Genomic DNA, 18,997 nt, shown 5'->3' with positions numbered 1-18,997 from the left:
AAGATCTCAATATAAAAGAAAGTACCATAAAACTCCTAGAAGATAATGTAGGAAAACATTTTCAAGACCTTGTATTAGGCGGCCACTTCCTAGACTTTACACCCAAAGCACAAGCAACAAAAGAGAAAATAGATAAATGGGAACTCCTCAAGCTTAGAAGTTTCTGCACCTCAAAGGAATTTCTCAAAAAGGTAAAGAGGCAGCCAACTCAATGGGAAAAATTTTTGGAAACCATGTATCTGAAAAAAGACTCATATCTTGCATATATAGAGAAATCCTACAACTCAATGAGAATAGTGCAGTCGGCCCAATTATAAAATGGGCAAAAGATATGAAAAGACAGTTCTCTGAAGAGGAAATACAAATGACCAAGAAACACATGAAAAAATGTTCAGCTTCACTAGCTATTAGAGAGATGCAAATTAAGACCACAATGAGATACCATCTAACACCGGTTAGAATGGCTGCCATTAAACAAACAGGAAACTACAAATGCTGGAGGGGATGTGGAGAAATTGGAACTCTTATTCACTGTTGGTGGGACTGTATAATGGTTCAGCCACTCTGGAAGTCAGTCTGGCAGTTCCTTAGAAAACTAGATATAGAGGTACCATTCGATCCAGCGATTGCACTTCTCGGTATATACCCGGAAGATCGGAAAGCAGTGACACGAACAGATATCTGCACGCCAATGTTCATAGCAGCATTATTCACAATTGCCAAAAGATGGAAACAACCCAAATGTCCTTCAACAGATGAGTGGATAAATAAAATGTGGTATATACACACGATGGAATACTACGTGGCAGTAAGAAGGAACGATCTCGTGAAACATATGACAACATGGATGAACCTTGAAGACATAATGCTAAGCGAAATAAGCCAGGCACAAAAAGAGAAATATTATATGCTACCACTAATGTGAACTTTGAAAAATGTAAAACAAATGGCTTATAATGTAGAATGTAGGGGAACTAGCAATAGAGAGCAATTAAGGAAGGGGGAACAATAATCCAAGAAGAACAGATAAGCTATTTAACGTTCTGGGGATGCCCAGGAATGACTATGGTCTGTTAATTTCTGATGGATACAGTAGGAGCAAGTTCACAGAAATGTTGCTATATTAGGTAACTTTCTTGGGGTAAAGTAGGAACATGTTGGAAGTTAAGCAGTTATCTTAGGTTAGTTGTCTTTTTCTTACTCCCTTGTTATGGTCTCTTTGAAATGTTCTTTTATTGTATGTTTGTTTTCTTTTTAACTTTTTTTTCATACAGTTGATTTAAAAAAGAAGGGAAAGTTAAAAAACAAAACAAAACAAAAAAAAAACAAGGAAAAAAAAAAGATGCAGTGCCCCCTTGAGGAGCCTGTGGAGAATGCAGGGGTATTCGCCTACCCCACCTCCATGGTTGCTAACATGACCAGAGACATAGGGGACTGGTGGTTTGATGGGTTAAGCCCTCTACCACAGGTTTTACCCTTGGGAAGACGGTTGCTGCAAAGGAGAGGCTAGGCCTCCCTATGGTTGTGCCTAAGAGCCTCCTACCGAATGCCTCTTTGTTGCTCAGATGTGGCCCTGTCTCTCTAGCTAAGCCAACTTGAAAGGTGAAATCACTGCCCTCCCCCCTACGTGGGATCAGACACCCAGGGGAGTGAATCTCCCTGGCAACGTGGAATATGACTCCCGGGGAGGAATGTAGACCTGGCATCGTGGGACGGAGAACATCTTCTTGACCAAAAGGGGGATGTGAAAGGAAATGAAATAAGCTTCAGTGGCAGAGAGAATCCAAAAGGAGCCGAGAGGTCACTCTGGAGGGCACTCTTACGCACACTTTAGACAACCCTTTTTAGGTTCTAAAGAATTGGGGTAGCTGGTGGTGGATACCTGAAACTATCAAACTACAACCCAGAACCCATGAATCTCGAAGACAGTTGTATAAAAAGGTAGCTTATGAGGGGTGACAAGGGGATTGGGATAGCCATAAGGACCACACTCCACTTTGTCTAGTTTATGGATGGATGAGTAGAAAAATAGGGGAAGGAAACAAACAGACAAAGGTACCCAGTGTTCTTTTTTACTTCAATTGCTCTTTTTCACTCTAATTATTATTCTTGTTATTCTTGTGTGTGTGCTAATGAAGGTGTCAGGGATTGATTTGGGTGATGAATGTACCACTATGTAATGGTACTGTGAACAATCGAAAGTACGATATGTTTTGTATGACTGCGTGGTATATGAATATATCTCAATAAAATGAAGATTAAAAAAAAAAAAAAAAGACATAATGCTGAGCAAAATAAGCCAGGCACAAAAAGAGAGATATTGTATGTTACCACTAATGAGAATTCTGTGAAAAATGTACAATGTTTTATACTGTAGAATGTAGGGGACCTAGAGATACCAATTAGTGGAGGGGGAATGATAATCTAATAAGAACAGATAAACTATGGAGGGTAATCTCAATGTTATGGGAATGCTCAGGAATGATTATGGTTTGTAAACTTTCTTGGATATAGTAAGATCATGTTGGAAGCAATAGAGTTATTTTAGGTTTTTTTTTTCTCTTATTCCTTTGTTTTCTTAGGGGTTGTTAATTTTCTTGGGGTATGGTAGGAACATGTTGGAAGCAATGTAGTTATTTTAGATTATTTGTTTTTCTTACTCCTCTGTTTGGACATGGTTTATTAATTTTCTTGGGGTATGGTAGGAACATATTGGAAGCAAAGTAGTTATTTTAGGTTATTTGTTTTCCTTAATCCATTGCTTTGTTTGAAATGTTGTGGGGTTTTTTTGGTTGTTGTTTGCCTGTTTGTTTTTAATTTTTTGATAAACAAAGTTAAAAAATTGAAAAAAAATCAGTAGAAAAATGGGAGTAAAAACTAAATGACAAATAGGGTGGGATGGGGGGATGGTTTGGGTATTCTCTTTTCACTTTTATTTTTTATTCTTATTCTTATTCTTTCTGATGTAAGGAAAATGTTCAGAAATAGATTGTGGTGATGAACGCATAACTTTATGATCATACTGTGAACAGTTGATTGTATACCATGGATGACTGTATGGTTTGTGAATATATTTCAATAAAACTGAATTAAAAAAAAAAAAAAAAGAGCACTGTTTAGTTAATTCATTTTGCTGGGAAGTTCTGCCTGGAACAGGTTTGGCTAATCTCTAATGGGTTTTTTCATGGCTATGGGACAAGTTGGTGGCTTACCTGGGGCTGGCTGCTCCTAGATGGCTTCACTCACATGTCTGATAGTTGACTGATTGTGGGCTGGGGCTGCTAGGGGTGACTTGGCCATGTGACTCCCATTTTCCATGAGGCTGGTCTTGGCATGCTTCTATGGCAGTGGGATTCCAAGAGAATCAAGGAGACAAGCCCCAGTGCATAAGCACTTGTCAGGTTCTGTTTGCAGCACATTTGCTAGTGTTTCATTGGCCACAGTAAGTGACATGCCAACCCAGATTTAAGGAGTGGGAAAAAGACTCTGCCTCTTTACAGGAAGCATAGAGAATTGTGGGAATTTCTACACTCTATCACAATGTTAACTTAAATTCAGACAGAAAGTCTGGTAGAAGGTTAGAGAAAGAAAAGAATCAGTGTAGGTTGGAGGGAGTTGACTGTTTGGAGGTGGAGGGGAAATTTGAACCAGATCACGGATTGCCAAATACAGAGAGAGGAGTGAAAAGGGCATTATAAGATAAGAACCCAGCCTGGGCAGAAGCTTGAAGATAGAAACCACATGACATTGGCTGAGGGGGCAGCATTCTGTCCCAGATGTCCTCCTACCTCTTTAGCTCTCCTGTTTTTTTTTTTTTTTGTTGAAGGCTCTCCCTTACCTGAATGACTCTTCAACATTGATGCTACCCTGGGCTCTGTCCTTGCTCCTCTTTTATCTTTATTCTACGCATTCACCCTGGGTTATCTCATCAATTTTCATGATATCAACTCTCACATACGCATTAATGATGCACAAATCTATGTATTTAGCCCTGACCTCTGAGCTCCAAAACCATATTTTTCAATGGATTCTTGGAGAGCTCTTCCTCCAAGCACTTCAACCTCAACATGTTCAAAAACAAATTGATTTTCATGCCCAGAAACTCTGTTCTTCCTTCTGTATTCCTATTTTACTTAATGTTTTCACCTGCATCAATTTCCCTAAGCTAGAAATCTAACTCATAGTCATCCTTGCTTTGCTTTTCCTTTTTCACTCACTTCAACAAGTCCTAGAGATTCCATCTACTTCTTGTATTTTGTATCCACCCCCTCCTCTCCATTCCCACCCCACTTCCTTGGTATCGGCTCCCATACTGCTCACCTATCCTCTTGCAGCAACCCTTAACTGGTCTCCCTCAAATAGTTTCACTCTACTAGTCTCTCCCTACTCCACTCCAGTTGGGTTCTCTATAAAATCCATGTTTGGTCATATCACTCTACTTAAAAATGCCAGTTGAGTGTCTATTGCCCACAGGGCTAAATCCAAATTCCTCAACAGCCTGGCTTACTAAGTGTTTAGCAAGTTGGTCCCACCTTTATTGAATAATGTCATCTCCTGCCACTCTGCCCCACCTTGTCCTCTTTTTTCCAACCTCACTGAGCTTCTGACTATTCTTCACCAACACATGCCCTTTTACAACCCTGTGCCTCGGCTTGTGCTGTTTACTCTTCCTAGACTGCCTGCCCCCTCTTCTCCAACCAATAAATTCTGGATTCTAAAAATATTTATGAGCTACAACTCATAAACCTGTTTCTTTCTCACTGATGGCTTCCCTGAGCCATCCAGACAGAACTAGTCACTTCTGTGTTCCCACAGTCCTTTGTATTTTCTTTTACCAGTGGCTGTTTCTCATACCTAACCCCCCCTTTTTTAATTATTCAATTTTATTGAGATATTTTCACATGCCATGCAGTCATAACCTAACCCCTTTTGAATATTTGTGCTATGTTTGGCAAATTTACAAAACACACGAATTCTCTCTCTCTCTAATTGGAACCCAGAAAGTTCAAATTCCCCTTGTAGCCAGGAAGCAGTTATGTGACCTAGACTCCTCCAATCAGATGTACATGCACGGGACTTTTTTTTTCAGATATGAACAGTGGGTGTTGGGAGAGAGAACTTCTGACAAGAGCAGTTGGAACAGGACTTGATTCTTGGGGTAGTAATGGTAGAGCAGCTGGTGTATAGCCCCAAGTGCTGGACAAGTTCTGTGGGGTATCTTTTGGGCTTCAGAATCTGCCTCTCCAGTTCTCCCAGAGATTCTGTAGGTAACTCAATATTCCTTGATAAATTTATTTACTGCTGAAATAAGCCTGAGTGGATCTATTTTTGCAACAAAAACAATGGCCAAAACTCCTTGATTAGAACAGTTACCACATTTTATTGTACATATTTGCTTAGATGTCTGTGTCTTTCACTAGATTAATCACAGGCACTGTGTCTTACCCTTCCAGGCACTTCTAATCCCTTGTAAATTCATATAATAAATATATGTTGAGTGCCTACTATGTGTCATGCACTGTGCTAATCATTGGGGATGTAACAGTGAAAAAAAAGAACATGACCTTTGCCTTTATGAAGTGCACAATCTGAAAAATCTGTGTCCAAATCATCGCAGGTGCCCAATTAAGTTGGCAGATGTTAGATCAATTTATCTGATTAACTATTTCAGTTAATGGAATTTATGCCCTGAATATATAAAGATAAATCAGACACGTCCTTAAGTTTTTCTCCTCACACAACAGAAGACAGATATATAACCAAATAATTTCAAGATAATGTGAAAAGTGTGATAACAGAAATATGTTCCAGATTCACTGGTGGCACAAAGGAGGGGTGGAATGAGGAATTCTGCTTGAAGGAGTCAAGAATGAATGACTGAATTATTGAATGAATAAATATCTGAGCAAATGTGCTTAAGATTTGTCTTTCTTGCCTGCTGTTCTCTTTTCCCTTTAAAGTTCAACTCAAGTGCCATGTTTATAATAAATATTTGCTGTCCACTCCCCTCACCCCCTCCCAATCTACCAGGCTAGGTTAGTAACTCCTCCAAACTCCCACAATGCTTTGTGCATGCCTCTATTGATTCTCTTACACTTTGATTGATTTCTCTTACACTGTCAATGCTCCCCTCTCCCAAGTCAGATCCTGGCACATAAGTAATACCCAATAAATGTGTCTTGAGGAAATGTATAATGAAACTGCAATGAGATACCATTCCACTCCCATTAGAATGGCCAACATGAAAAGGATTGATAAAAAGTATTGATGAAAATGTGGAAAAACTGGAACCTTCAAACTTGCTGGTGAGAGTACAACCATTTTGAAAATTCTTACTCAGAGATTGAACTCCTGGGTATATATCCAACAAATATGAATGCTTACATCTAAGAAAGTCCATTTCGGCTTTGTTCATAATAGTTCCAAACTGGAAATCATGTAAATGTCCATGCAGAATAGAATGGAGAAGTAAATTGTGGTAAATTCATATAATGGACTACTACACAGTAATTTTATTAAAAAATGAACTGCTACATGCAAAAATACAAATGATTCTCACAGACATAATATTGATCAAGAGAAACCAGACACAAAAGAGAACATATTGTGACTTCATTTCAATAAAGTTCCGTAACAGGAAAATGGTGATAGAGATTGTTTTAATGGTTAATTTTGCAGAGCAGGTTATGCACTGGAAGGGGGACAGGAGGGATACTACAGAAGTTTGGGAAAATTCTATATTTTGATAATGCTATGTATAAAAACCACATACCGAAGGATTTTCCAGGAGCTTGTCAACTATCGTTCATTAAAAATTAATTGCAACTCCAACCACAGAAATATGCAAAATTTGAGTTATACACTTAGGGTTTGTGCATTTTTACTGTATGGAGGTTATACCTTGATAAAAAGGTAAATAAAAATAATTAAATAAAAAGGAATGCTCACTGAGTAAGTGTATGGATGAACTGGGTCTTCAAAAAGGAAATGAAAGAAAGTAGAAGATATAAAAGTGTAAGTGGAACTTGTATAGTGTAAGAGGAGCTGCAATGAGTTTTTAAGGAGCTCTTGGTTCTTGAGTTTTTGTATTCTGATGATGCTCAAAATAACTGCTCACGTACTTCCTTTGCTTAAATATTAGTTGCTTTTGCTATTTAATCATGACTGTGAGGTTAAGAAAAGAGTCATTAACAGCAAACAGATGACAAATACCTAATGGGACTGGCACTTTTATTCACCGTGAGGGATCTGCTAAGCCCTACAGAGTACGGCTGCCCCTTTTGTGCTTTATGAGATCCAAGTACACATTAATTATTCAGGCTCTTGAGGGGAGAAGAGAAGAGTTGGCACCCGTGTTTACAATCAGGAAAGGAAGCCACCCAGCACATGACATTGCCCAAGCCACCCAAAGGCCAGAGTGGGATAGTCCTAATTGCTGGGCGGCCGGGCCACGGGATGCGCCTCTCCCATCCTTCCCGAGGCGGGGCTCATGGCTAAGCTTCTCATTTTGCCAGCCTTGCGCAGGCCGCGAGGGCCCAAGAAGTCCGCAGGGGACCGATGGCACAAGCACGGGAGGTCCTGTAGACCCCCGACCCGGCTCAGGCTCCCAACCTAGGGCCAGGGTGCAGCCTCAGGAGGCGCGGTTCCGAAGAGGTCCAGTAGGCGTCGCTGTCCCGCGACCGCCGCGCCTTTGCAGGCGGGCAGACCGGGCCGAGTCAGCCCTACCAGGGGCTCCCGGTGCTCGAGCCTCACCTGGGCGCGCGCCCCGAGCCGCCCACGCTGCGCGGGGCCGCTGGGCCGCGGCCTGGCTTTTGCTGCCGCCTAGAGGGCTCGGGCTGCTGTGCTGCTCGCACTTAACTCTGTCCTCCTCCTTTAACCCTCTGCCTGCCCCCGCACGGGCGACAAGGGGGTGGGGTCCGACGGCGCGCTGGGAAAGACCAGCGAGCTGGCGCCCAGGTATGCTCTTCCACAAGGGCAAGGCGGCGCAGAGAGCAGTGTCCGAGCGGTCACAGGAGGAAGCGGACGAGAAGATGCCGCCACCGCCGCCAGCTCTCGGGCATCGCGGGGAATCTAGCCCGTCCAGGGCCCCCAAGAAGCACGCCACCTTCCACATCTGGCGCTCCAAGAAGAAGCAACAGCCCCTGCCTGTGCCGTCTGACTGTGGGGTGTTCATTCCGCACCCGCTCCCTGCGCCCCTCGGCGAGGCCAGGTAAACTTCTCCGTGCAAACCTTCCACTCGCACCTCCTCCTGTCTCCTCTCTCCTCCCGCTACACGGACCCTTGAGTCCTCTCCACCGTTAACCTCACCTGACCCCACTCGGAGCCCTGCGATCCTTTCCCGGGACGGCAGTAACGGGGTCCGCAGGGGCTCAGCGGTGGTCGCCTCGGGCCCACCGGGAGGCAGGGAAAGGAACGTGTGCCTTCCCATGTGGCATTTATTTTGACTGGTAAAGACTACCAGTCTACTAATGAGCGTTAAGGGGATAGTAAAGGGTTATTACTGTAATGAGTGATGACGAGAACTCTACCTTAAGATTATATAACACTTATTTTTTAACTTTTTATTTTGAAATAATTTCAAACTTACAGGAAAGTTGCAAAAATAATAAAGAAACAATACGTAGAACTGCACTGTACCCCACCCAGATACCCAGGTTTACCAACTATTAGCATTTTGCCACATTTGTTAAATTATTCCATCTATTTATTTGTTTTTCAAACATTTGAGATTAGGTTGCATATATCATGCTGCTCTCACACTTAATACTTCATGTACATTTTCTGAGAACAAAGATACTTGCTTAGGTAACCACTTCAAGTACAGCTTTCAAGTTCAAGAAATTTAACGTTGATCTAAAACACACAATCCGTATTCCAGTTTTCAGTTGTTGCAATAATGGCCTTTGGGGCATTTTCTCCTCCATTATTAGATCCAGTCCAGGACCACATATTGCATTTAATTGTCAATGTCTCTTTAGACTCTCTGTATTTTTTAAGTTTTAGTAACATAAATATTATATAATACTTTTGATAATAGTACCTTTAATGTGAAAATCCCCAAACACTGTTAGAGATATTATACCTCCATTATGCTCACAAGATCTGAATAGAGAAGGAAGTGGTAGGATGGTTACCCCCATTTCTCAGTGGAGTAACTCAGACAGAAGGGTAAATGGCTTGTCCCCATTGGACTCAATCATAGAACTAAGCAGTATCTATTTATTTGAAGTTTAACCACCATTGTGATTTTTAATTTTTATCATGGTTTTGTGGTGGCTGTATTATATATGTATAATTGGTCAATTATACTACCTGAATTAATGCATTCATTGAACAGTAATTAATCAATTTGAAGTAACAATATTTTTGGGGATTGTAAAATGTTTTTAATGAAGGACAGTTGATCATGTCCAGTAAATCCTTTTATATGTGTTTTTAACTACTCTATTATCAATAATGAGGGCCAGAATAAAATTGTGCAAGATTTGCATTTTAAACATGTTTTATTTAGAAAAAGTCTTAATATTGTAATCTTACTTTCATTCACTTAATAAAAAATTTATTGAGCATGGAACTTAGCTAAGTGCTAAGTGGTGGGATGTGAAAAACAATGAGAGCTGTCTTGTCCTCAAAGAATTCTTAGTCTCTTGTAGAGACTGAAAAATAAACCATGGAGTAAATGCTAAGACATAAGTCAGCACAGATGAGGGTTGCAGAGAGGCTTCTTAGAGGAAAATGAGTGAAGTGGCTTAAACGGAAAAGGAGAGGAACAAGGAGTCCCAGGCAGGGGCTCCCCATGAGCATCCCCTACATTCTGAAGAGCGTGGTACTTCCTGAGCAGCAGAGGCGGATCAAGGTGGTCTTCATATGTGTGAGTGGGAGAGGGAGGAGGGGTAAGAGAAGACATTTTATTTTTTTGTCATTTTCTATCTTCCACAGTGGTAATCAATTTTAATAGGACATATTTTTATCAAAGACTTCAATTATGGATTGAAATTTATAACAAAATATGTTACTTAATAACGATGTACCTAACATTCAAGTATTTTCCCCCATTTCCTCAGTAAATATTTTTTTTCCATGGTGGTTCTTCTTATCTGACCTAGTCCCATCATTTCCTGCCTATCAAAACATAATAATACATAGCTATAGATAATTTATTCAATTGCAAATACATTTTAGACTAAAAATAGGACTTTTTGAATTTCTCCTTGAGCCTTCTGTATTTTAGTTCAGTCTTGAAGCACTCAATCCTTTCCTTCAGAACTATGGTGAACTTTGTACTAACAAATGTTCTGAAAACTAAACATACTGGTCTGTCTTTGGGATGTTTTTCTAGTTAGATCATTTCATTTACTTCTGACAGAGTGTGTGAGTTTGTGATCTAAAGAGGGTGGCTAAAGCACACTTGGTTTCTGGTCAGTCTTTGGCCAGTGTGGCTCCAGGTTCACTGAGGTGGTGGAACTCAGCTGGAATGTTCAGTAATCACTATGGCCTTTGTCTTTGCGTAAGAAGGGATAGTCAGGTGGCCACACTTGTTTGTTGGGCTTATGTGATTAATATTATGAGCTTTTAGGTCTGACAAAAATGAATTTATGCTCTGGCTATGTGACCTTGAGGAAGTTACCTCGCCTCTCTGAGTATGATTCCTCATTTGTAAAATGAAGACAATAGTAATACTTACCCTGTAGGGATGTTGTGACTCTTAAATGAGAGTGTATTTTATTATGTAAAATCCTTACCATGCTTCAAGGCATGAATTAGAAACTTAGTAAATGTAAAATGATCATAATTACCTTTACTATTATAAAAGCTAAGGAGATCTAATGGAAGAAACGGGGAAAGATAGGGTTAGATGGAAAAATAATGCTTCCTAGAAGAGCATACCATTCCAATAATAACTTAAAGTTTATTGATGCCAAATTTCTATATTCTACAAGTATTTGTGGCTTTTCGTGTAGAGTTCTAAAAATTGATGCCTGTCATTTTGTTCCTTTAACACAAAATAATGTAAACAGGTTGCCTCTCTTCCTAAAATTCATCCTTAAAGCTTCTTTCAGCTTGGTTTTGGTAAGCCTGTTAATATAGTGTTATTTTTCACAGAAATAAAACCGTTGTCCTCCTGAGTAAGTTGAATCTCCTGCCTAGTCTATTCTCTTTATCAAAGGGTCCAGTGTAGGCATGGAGAGGGCATGACTTTCCTTAGGAGCTATTAATGGCACTGTCAGTTATAAGGGTTTTGAATTATACTCCATTTTGTAAACAATTTATTCAGAGTGTGGATTTTTTTCCTGGGTCCAAATCCCTGTTCTTCTACTTACTGTAACACTTAGCTGTGTCACCCTGGGTAAGTTATTAACCTTTTTGTGCCTCGGTTTCCTCATCTACAAAATGGGAATAATAAAAGGGTGTTATGAGTGAGTTAGCATGCCAAGTGCTTAGATCAGGAACTGGCACATTGTGAGGGCTCAATAAATGTGAGTCACTTCTCTTTTTTTCTTATTCTTACTAATATCTTGCCTGCAATTCCTTTTGGGTAGTAATTTTATGACTATTTTCTGCTATATGACAGGAATGGTACTTCCTTTTCATTTTTCCTATTCAAGGAAAAAATAATTCCTATTCGGTATTATTTCACTTAGAAATGAGCTATTAACTAAAGGTCAGCATGTGAATTAAAAAGAACACTCCCTCAAAACTCAACAATAAAAAAAAAACCCCAAACACTCCAATTAAAAAAATGGGAAAAAGACATAAAGAGCCATTTTCCAAAGAAAGCACACAGATGGCAAATAAGCACATGAGAAGTGTTCAACATCATTGGCCATTAGAGGAAATGCATATTAAAACTACGATGGAATATTACTACATACCTATCAAAATGGCTAAGGTAAAATATAGTGACAACACCAATTGCTGGTGAGGATTCAGAGAAACCGGATCATTCATACATTGCTGATGGGAATTTAAAACAATACAGCCACTCTGGAAAACAGGTTGGAAGTTTCTTCAAAAACTAAACATGTATCGACTATATGACCCAGCAACTGCACTCTTGGGCATTTATCCTGGAGAAACAAAAACTTATGCTCACACAAAAACCTATACACAGTTGTTGATAGCAGCTTTATTCATAATAGCCCAAAGTTGGACTCAACCCAAATGTGCTTCAGTGGTTAAACAAACTGTATCTAGACTGTTGACTACTACTCAGCAGTAAAAAGGAATGAACTGTTGATACATGCAGCAACTTGAATGAATCTCCAGAGAATTATATTGAGTGAAAACAGCCAATCTCAAAAGATTACATACTATATAGTTCCATTAATATAACATTCTTAAAATGACAGGATTATAGAAATAGAGAACAGATTAGTGATTGTCTGGGGTTCAGAAGGGAGGGGCAGGAGGGAAGTGGGACTGGCTGTGAAAGGGCAACACGAGGGAACCTTGTGGTGTTGAAATTGTATCTTACCCCGATTGTGGTATTGTACTATAGTTTTATAATATGTTACCACTGGGGAAACTGAGTAAAAGGTACAGGGGATCTCTCTTTATTCTTCTTCCGATTACACATGGAATCTACAATTATCTCAAAAAAGTTTAATGGAAAAAAAAAAAATCACCCCTAAACTGAATTGAACCAAAAATCTAGAAGCAAGCGTTAGGTTAAGCAAGCAAGCATTGATGTTCTCTGTTGTGCAGGTGGTAGTTGGGCCTCCTATCCTCTGAAAACCAGCAGACCTAGTTTCAGTCAGAGGAGAATGCAGCCAGTGCCCGAGGGCAGGCATCCTCACCGGGCTGCAAAGATCTACCTGGAAGTCAGGGTAGGCCAGCTCAAGTTTCGGAACTATAGTTACGGAAATGTAAACCGTCCCTTAGCTTTTTTGTACTTGAAAGGACTTTTCCCTTCTATAAAAGGAGAACAACTTACTCCCTGTCTGTATCACTAGAATGTTGTAAGGATAAACTATTGTTATTTGGAACAATTTTTTTCCCCTTCAGAAAAGAAGACAGTCATTTAAAATATTACTTGAAAACATTATGGAACCACAGAGTATTAGTCTAGATTTAGATTTAAAATGGATTCTGGTTTTTAGTCTTTTGTGGCGGGTTTAGTGTTTGAAACTCTAGACAGTTGTAATGATTTTCTAACATAGTCAGGTAAGTCTATATTTATCTAACATTACATCTAAACTGATTAATACTGGGTTATTTCCTATTTAGCTGATGCCAAAGGTAAGATTTTAAAATTTTAGATTTATTTTGTTGCACCACTGATAAATCAGGCACTTAAATTTTAGCCCTGTCGCTTACTAGCTACGAGCTCCTGGGAAAGTTACTTTGCGCTAACGTCAATTTCATGATCTGTGACATACCTCTTCACTTTGTTTTGAGAATTATAAAAAATATGTATTTAAAATGACCAGCATAGTGCCTGGCAAATAACAGGTGTTCAATAAACAGTATCTCAGAGAGCATGCTGCAGTGGAAAAAGCATAGACTTTGATGTTGGATAGACCCAGCTTCAAATCTGCTTCTGCCATTTGGGTATGTTTTTAATCTCTTTAGGCCTCAGTGTCCTCATCTGTAAAATGGAGATAATAACACTTACCTTACAGGGCCCTATGAGGATTAGAAATTGTATATGTGAAGCACCTAGCACAGGGTCTGGCCCAAAGCAGGTGCTCAGCAGATGAAATGTGATGGTCAGGGGAGTAATACCAGCTGTGATCGTTGTTGTTATTGTTGCTGTCATCGTAATAATTGTAGTAGCATTGATAAATACATTTTTACCTTGTAACTGGAGTCAGATAATCTCAGCAGTCCAAAAGAAATTATAACCATGGCTGTCATCCTTGAAGTAGCTGTAAGTATCTGTATGTTAATGTTAGTTGATAAGACGGCAGCCCTTTATGCATTCAGTGACTTAAAAGTCTTAAGAAATAAAAATAAATAAAACTAAAAAAAAAAAAACTTTTTTTAAAAAAATCTTAATACATCTCTTTTTTAATGAAGCTGAAGATAAACTTTATTCCTAAAGTTAGAAGGAATTTTTCCTAAAGTGATTTTGGAGTCTAAATAGGATAATTCTTTGCTGCTTATCGCAGTCATTGTATCACTTCATCCGCACTCTATTTCTACACTTTCAGTTCTAAAACCACTTAGTTCATATACAAGTGGTGATAAGTGACGTAAACCCTTTTAGAGACTTTTAAAGGTCCTTCTGGCCTTGGGTTCACTTATTTTTTCTTTAGCCTTCAATTATAAATCTTATTTGTAAGGATGAGATTGTTAATTGCTGCTTTACTAATTGTCCTCATTTAAATAAAGGTGGCAAAGATACTAGCTATTGAAATAATTCATTTTTAACTCCTAGTTGTCATTCACAATGTCTTTCTTGTTATGAAGTAAACACATGTATCTGTCTTAAAGTTTGAGTTCACCCAAGGGTTCAGTTGTATTTCAAAAATGCCCATGAAGGGAAAAAAAAAAAGATATATTTATTTTTAAAAAGCTGCATCTGGTTGAAATGAGAGGATCACTTAAAGTTTGAATTGTGTGCTTTTTTGTCTACCCTGAAAACTTTATCAAATTATTGATTAATCTCCATTTTGCATTATATTCTTATTAGAAGATTAAAGATCTTGATAATGAAAAGCAATGCAATCTGATCTGTAGAGCAATTCAGTCTTATCTATAGAAATACTTTTCTAGGATTAATGATAGATCATCCTGTGGCATAAATTCCTTTTTATATCATCTTATTGAAATGAGGATGAATCTAATTTTAAATTTGCTTGTTATAGTTAACAAACAAATACTGAGCTCTTATGTATCAAGCACTGAGAAATAAAACAATGAAATTAGAGGTTTCTGCTCCTAAGAAACTTGTAGTCTGGTGGAGGAAGGCAAATGGAGGAAAATGAATAAAATAGCATATTATGGATTAAGTGAGGAAATAGAAGATTTACACAAATGCATTGATCCAGCAGAAGGATTATCTTGAAGAAGCAGGAAATTTCTTCTTTCATGAATAACTTGTATTCACATTGAATAATTAATGAGAAATCGTATCCTCTCAATATGGGAAATCATCAAAAGCTCCAAATCTTGAAGTAATGACCATCTTAAACTATCCAATACAGAAAAAAGAAAAATCACAGAAATTTATTTCCATGTTCGCATTTAAAATGAATAGAGAATCATACATTCAGAATTGTGAGTAAATAATTTTCTCCAGTTCCTTAAAATATTTAGAACCTGAGATTATATCATCTCAGCTCTTCTTTCATATTTTGGCACCTAGCAATAAAAATTGGGCTAGGGAAGTGACAAACTAAATTTTAAAACTTTTCCTAAAATGACAGGTGAAAATGATGTTGACAGTCTAGAATTACAGGCTGAAAATGAGTGTTCTTGACAATCTTAGATGGATTTATGGATCCAGAGAGGGTTGTTATTCAAACTTTATATCTTTGGGTTCTTTGTCAAAACAATTCTGTTCTATCAATGAGAGTATAGCATTGTTTATGTTCTCAAAGTGAGGTTTTCTTCCTTAAAAACAACCATCTATCTGAGTTTGTCAGGGTTATTGTAACAAAGTACCGTAGGCTTTTAAACCATAGGAATTTATTGTCTCATGGTTTTGGAGGCTGCAAGTCCAAAATCAGGGAGTAAGAAGAGCCACACTTTCTCTGAAGTCCGTGGCATTCTGGTGGTGGCTTCCCAACAATCCATAATTCAACCTCTGTCTCCATCACATGGCCATCTCTGTCCCCATCTGTCTTCTACTGTGTCCAAATTTCCTCTGTTTGTAATGAGTTCAGTCATTTTGGATTAAGGCCCACCCTGCTTTAGTTTGTTTTTTTTTTCTTAACTAATAGGATCTTCAAAGATCCTGTTTACAAATGGGTTCACATCCACAAACCTGGGACTTGGTGCTTGAACATGTCTTTGTGGGGGTCATGATTCAATCCATAACACTATCTTTATTTTCATACCAAATTGCCTGGCCCACTCAACATATGTCTTTCCGTATATTCACTTTAAAAAATGTATTCTGGGCCTTTACCCAGAGAGTACTGAAATGCACATTCAGTATTTTGTTTCAAAGTTTTCAAGGTAAAGTAAGTATAAATGTCTGGCACTTGTGGGGAGTTTGGCAAGAAATTCCAGTCAATTGTTTATGGATCTCATTAGCTCATTTGTAGCTCCCTTAAATAGAGCTGCTCTGGGCTAATCCACATGCCTCATTAAAATGCTTCTGTGGATCCAGACTTATGAGAAAGAAATCTTCACTCAAGAGAGTGCTCAATGTTGTTTTTAGAACAAGCTGAACATCCCTGGATTGGATGGTTCTATAGGAGTGAAGCAGAAACCCTCATAACCAGGGATGAATTTGATAAAGTCCCAGGAGACCCCAAGGACATACAAGTAGGACAGAGAATCAAAAGTCCACTTGTGGTCTCCCAACTTCTCCCACCAACGAAGTATGGACAAGACCAGTGCAGGCTGCACCTGTAGTTAACGCACAAAAATGAAACTCAGAATTAACAAGTGTCTTTTGTTTTTTTTATCTTCCCAGAGATGGCAATTAAATGAGTACAAGTAAGTTGCTGTTAGGCTTGGCAAAATATTCTGTGGTGAAGAAAGTTGGCTTCTAGCTATATTTATTATTGTTGTGTGACATTTCAAGCCAGTGGCACTAACTGAGACTCATTCATTAGAAGTTAGGAATATAGTATCCTGAAGGGTAATATCAACAGCTCAAATAGGAGATTTGGCTAACAGTTACATAAAGACACCATGCATAGTACACTTCTTGATATTGTTTTTCAAATTAGTTAATAAATAGTAGTGTAAGCTCCTGATAATTTTTGGACTTCTTTACTTGCATAATTTTTTATCCTATAACTGGGATGAAGAGCCAAAATAATGTTATGAATAAAATAAGGAAATAGAGGAAGCATTTGGTTTATAGTAACTTCATACCATGTCTGTGAAAACATTGTTTCTCATCAAGATGTGATTGAAATATACAGTTTATTTAACACACACTATGTGTATGAGGCTCTGTTCTAAGTGTTTTATAGATATTAACTCATTTCAGTTAATTCCTAGCATCCCTAAGAGGAAGGTACTACTATTATCCCTATGTTGAGAAACACGAGGCACAGAAGAGTACAGCAGTTTGACCAGTCACAGAGCTCATGAAGGGTGGGGCTTGGATTCCCCTCTAGGGGGTCTGGAGGCCTTGCAGTTAATCACTGCAAGCTAATGACTGTGGTTAAGGCTGCCTTTTGTATATTCCCACGTGAGTGTATGTAGTCTCTAGAGCCCACAAACATGAATTATAATATGTATTATATATATGAAATCAAATAAGTTTTTGGTACTAGACAATTTCTATGCTAAGTAGCAGAAAGAAAATAGGTAAATTCATAGAAACATAACATGTTGAAGTCTTGGAAGAAAAAATATTTTAAATCAGAAATTTAAAAGTGTATGCTATAAATGAAAGTATTGTGTCTAGAGCCTGAGTTTAAGGCTTTCACCCTAGTTTTGTCAGGAAACAGCATAAGCAAGAGGGGGGCTAGTTTGTACCCTCCCCTCCCAACCCCCACTCCTCTCCTAGTTAGGCACAGGCAATAAGAATGGAGAGATAAGTTGCTAGTTAGGTAACCTTCAAGTTCACAGTTGTTGCTCAGGCTAGATGGGGTTAGCAAAATCTCTCCAGTAGTTCCAATAGTTGATTTCTAAAAGCTGTCCCTGGCTACCCTAAGTTTAGTTCTCTACAAGTCTTGCTGCTTGAATCCCTTGGTTTTATTTCCTGATTTGTCCCTGAGGATTCTCTGGCAATGAATACAAGTTCTACTTTATACTTCACGAATCATAAACCATTGCTGATCTTTTATCCCACTTGGGGTTCACGATGGCTCTGTGAATGAAGTAAACCTATGCTCTCATATTATAAACAAGGAAATTAAAGTTCAAATTAGGCAATGCTAGCAGATGGAGGAAGTAGGACTAGAACTTGGTCTTCTGGTTTCTGGCCATCTGTTCTTTGGGGTACCTTAGATTACAGACTATACCTCTCTACCCCTGGCCTATACCTGCCTTGGACTTGAGCCCGACTGACTCATCTAGTTTCCTGATGACTTATTCTCCTGGAAATCTTACCCCTAGTTTCAAAAATCAACAACTCTGACCATCTCTGATCCTTAGATTGGTTGCTAGTTATTCCGCCACTGTACAAACTATAGTCTGATTGTTGAACGTCTTTAACGATTTTAGCATTTCTGCTTAATTGGTAACTTACCTTCTACCTAAAAAGCAAACGAAAACTAGAGAGAACTTAATTCATGTTGTCAAAAACAATTTTAAAGGTTGCATAAGCCATATTTTATAATGACAAAATGTCATTTAAAATTAGAGTCTAACCATGTTGTGCCCATGCAAAAACTCCCTTTATGAGGCCTGAAGTAATGTGCATGCTGTGACACATAGTAGATTTTATTTATGACTTGTCATTTAAATGTTTTCATAATGCTGATGGAGTCATAAATATCCCATGTAAACACAGCTTGATTGTTCTTGCATCTGCTGTTAGAAAAAGATATGATAGATGAAGCAAACTATGGGCATTCATGTTGAAATACAGTGTCTCCTTTAACATGTATGTCATGTGCAAACCTAAAAACTGGCCCTTTTCAAGCATGTGAGGTGGAGGCTCACTGGGGCCTTGCCAGCCATTCTTGGTGATATTGCCTTGCAAACGTTGGCTTGCTTCCCCACTGTTTAGCTCCCATGTACTAAATGGTTGTTATTATCAGCAAAATAAGAAAATGGAGTTACTCCAAGGTGGAATTACAAACTTACTCTCTTAATATTGGTTACTCAAAACGATTTTGTCTGGAGTGGGTTCAGTTATCAATCAGGAGTCCTCAGACAAGCATACCTGGGATTGAAACAAGGGCATTTGTATTCTCACATT

General features: G+C 38.7%; 1 protein-coding gene across 1 annotated transcript in view; it reads left to right on the top strand.

Moving 5' to 3' along the window:
- Window positions 1-7,996: 7,996 nt before the first annotated feature.
- Window positions 7,997-18,997, top strand: part of CRYBG1 (crystallin beta-gamma domain containing 1) — a 236,533-nt gene continuing 225,532 nt past the window's right edge. Inside the window, exon 1 of the mRNA XM_037842265.1 lies at window positions 7,997-8,209. Coding sequence (XP_037698193.1) covers window positions 8,031-8,209 — 179 coding nt within the window. The 5' untranslated portion in view covers window positions 7,997-8,030. The remainder of the gene's footprint in view (window positions 8,210-18,997) is intronic.

The sequence above is a fragment of the Choloepus didactylus genome, chromosome 7 (assembly GCF_015220235.1).
Source record: "Choloepus didactylus isolate mChoDid1 chromosome 7, mChoDid1.pri, whole genome shotgun sequence".
Taxonomy (NCBI): domain Eukaryota; kingdom Metazoa; phylum Chordata; class Mammalia; order Pilosa; family Megalonychidae; genus Choloepus; species Choloepus didactylus.
This window is presented reverse-complemented; position numbering and strand designations above follow the sequence as displayed.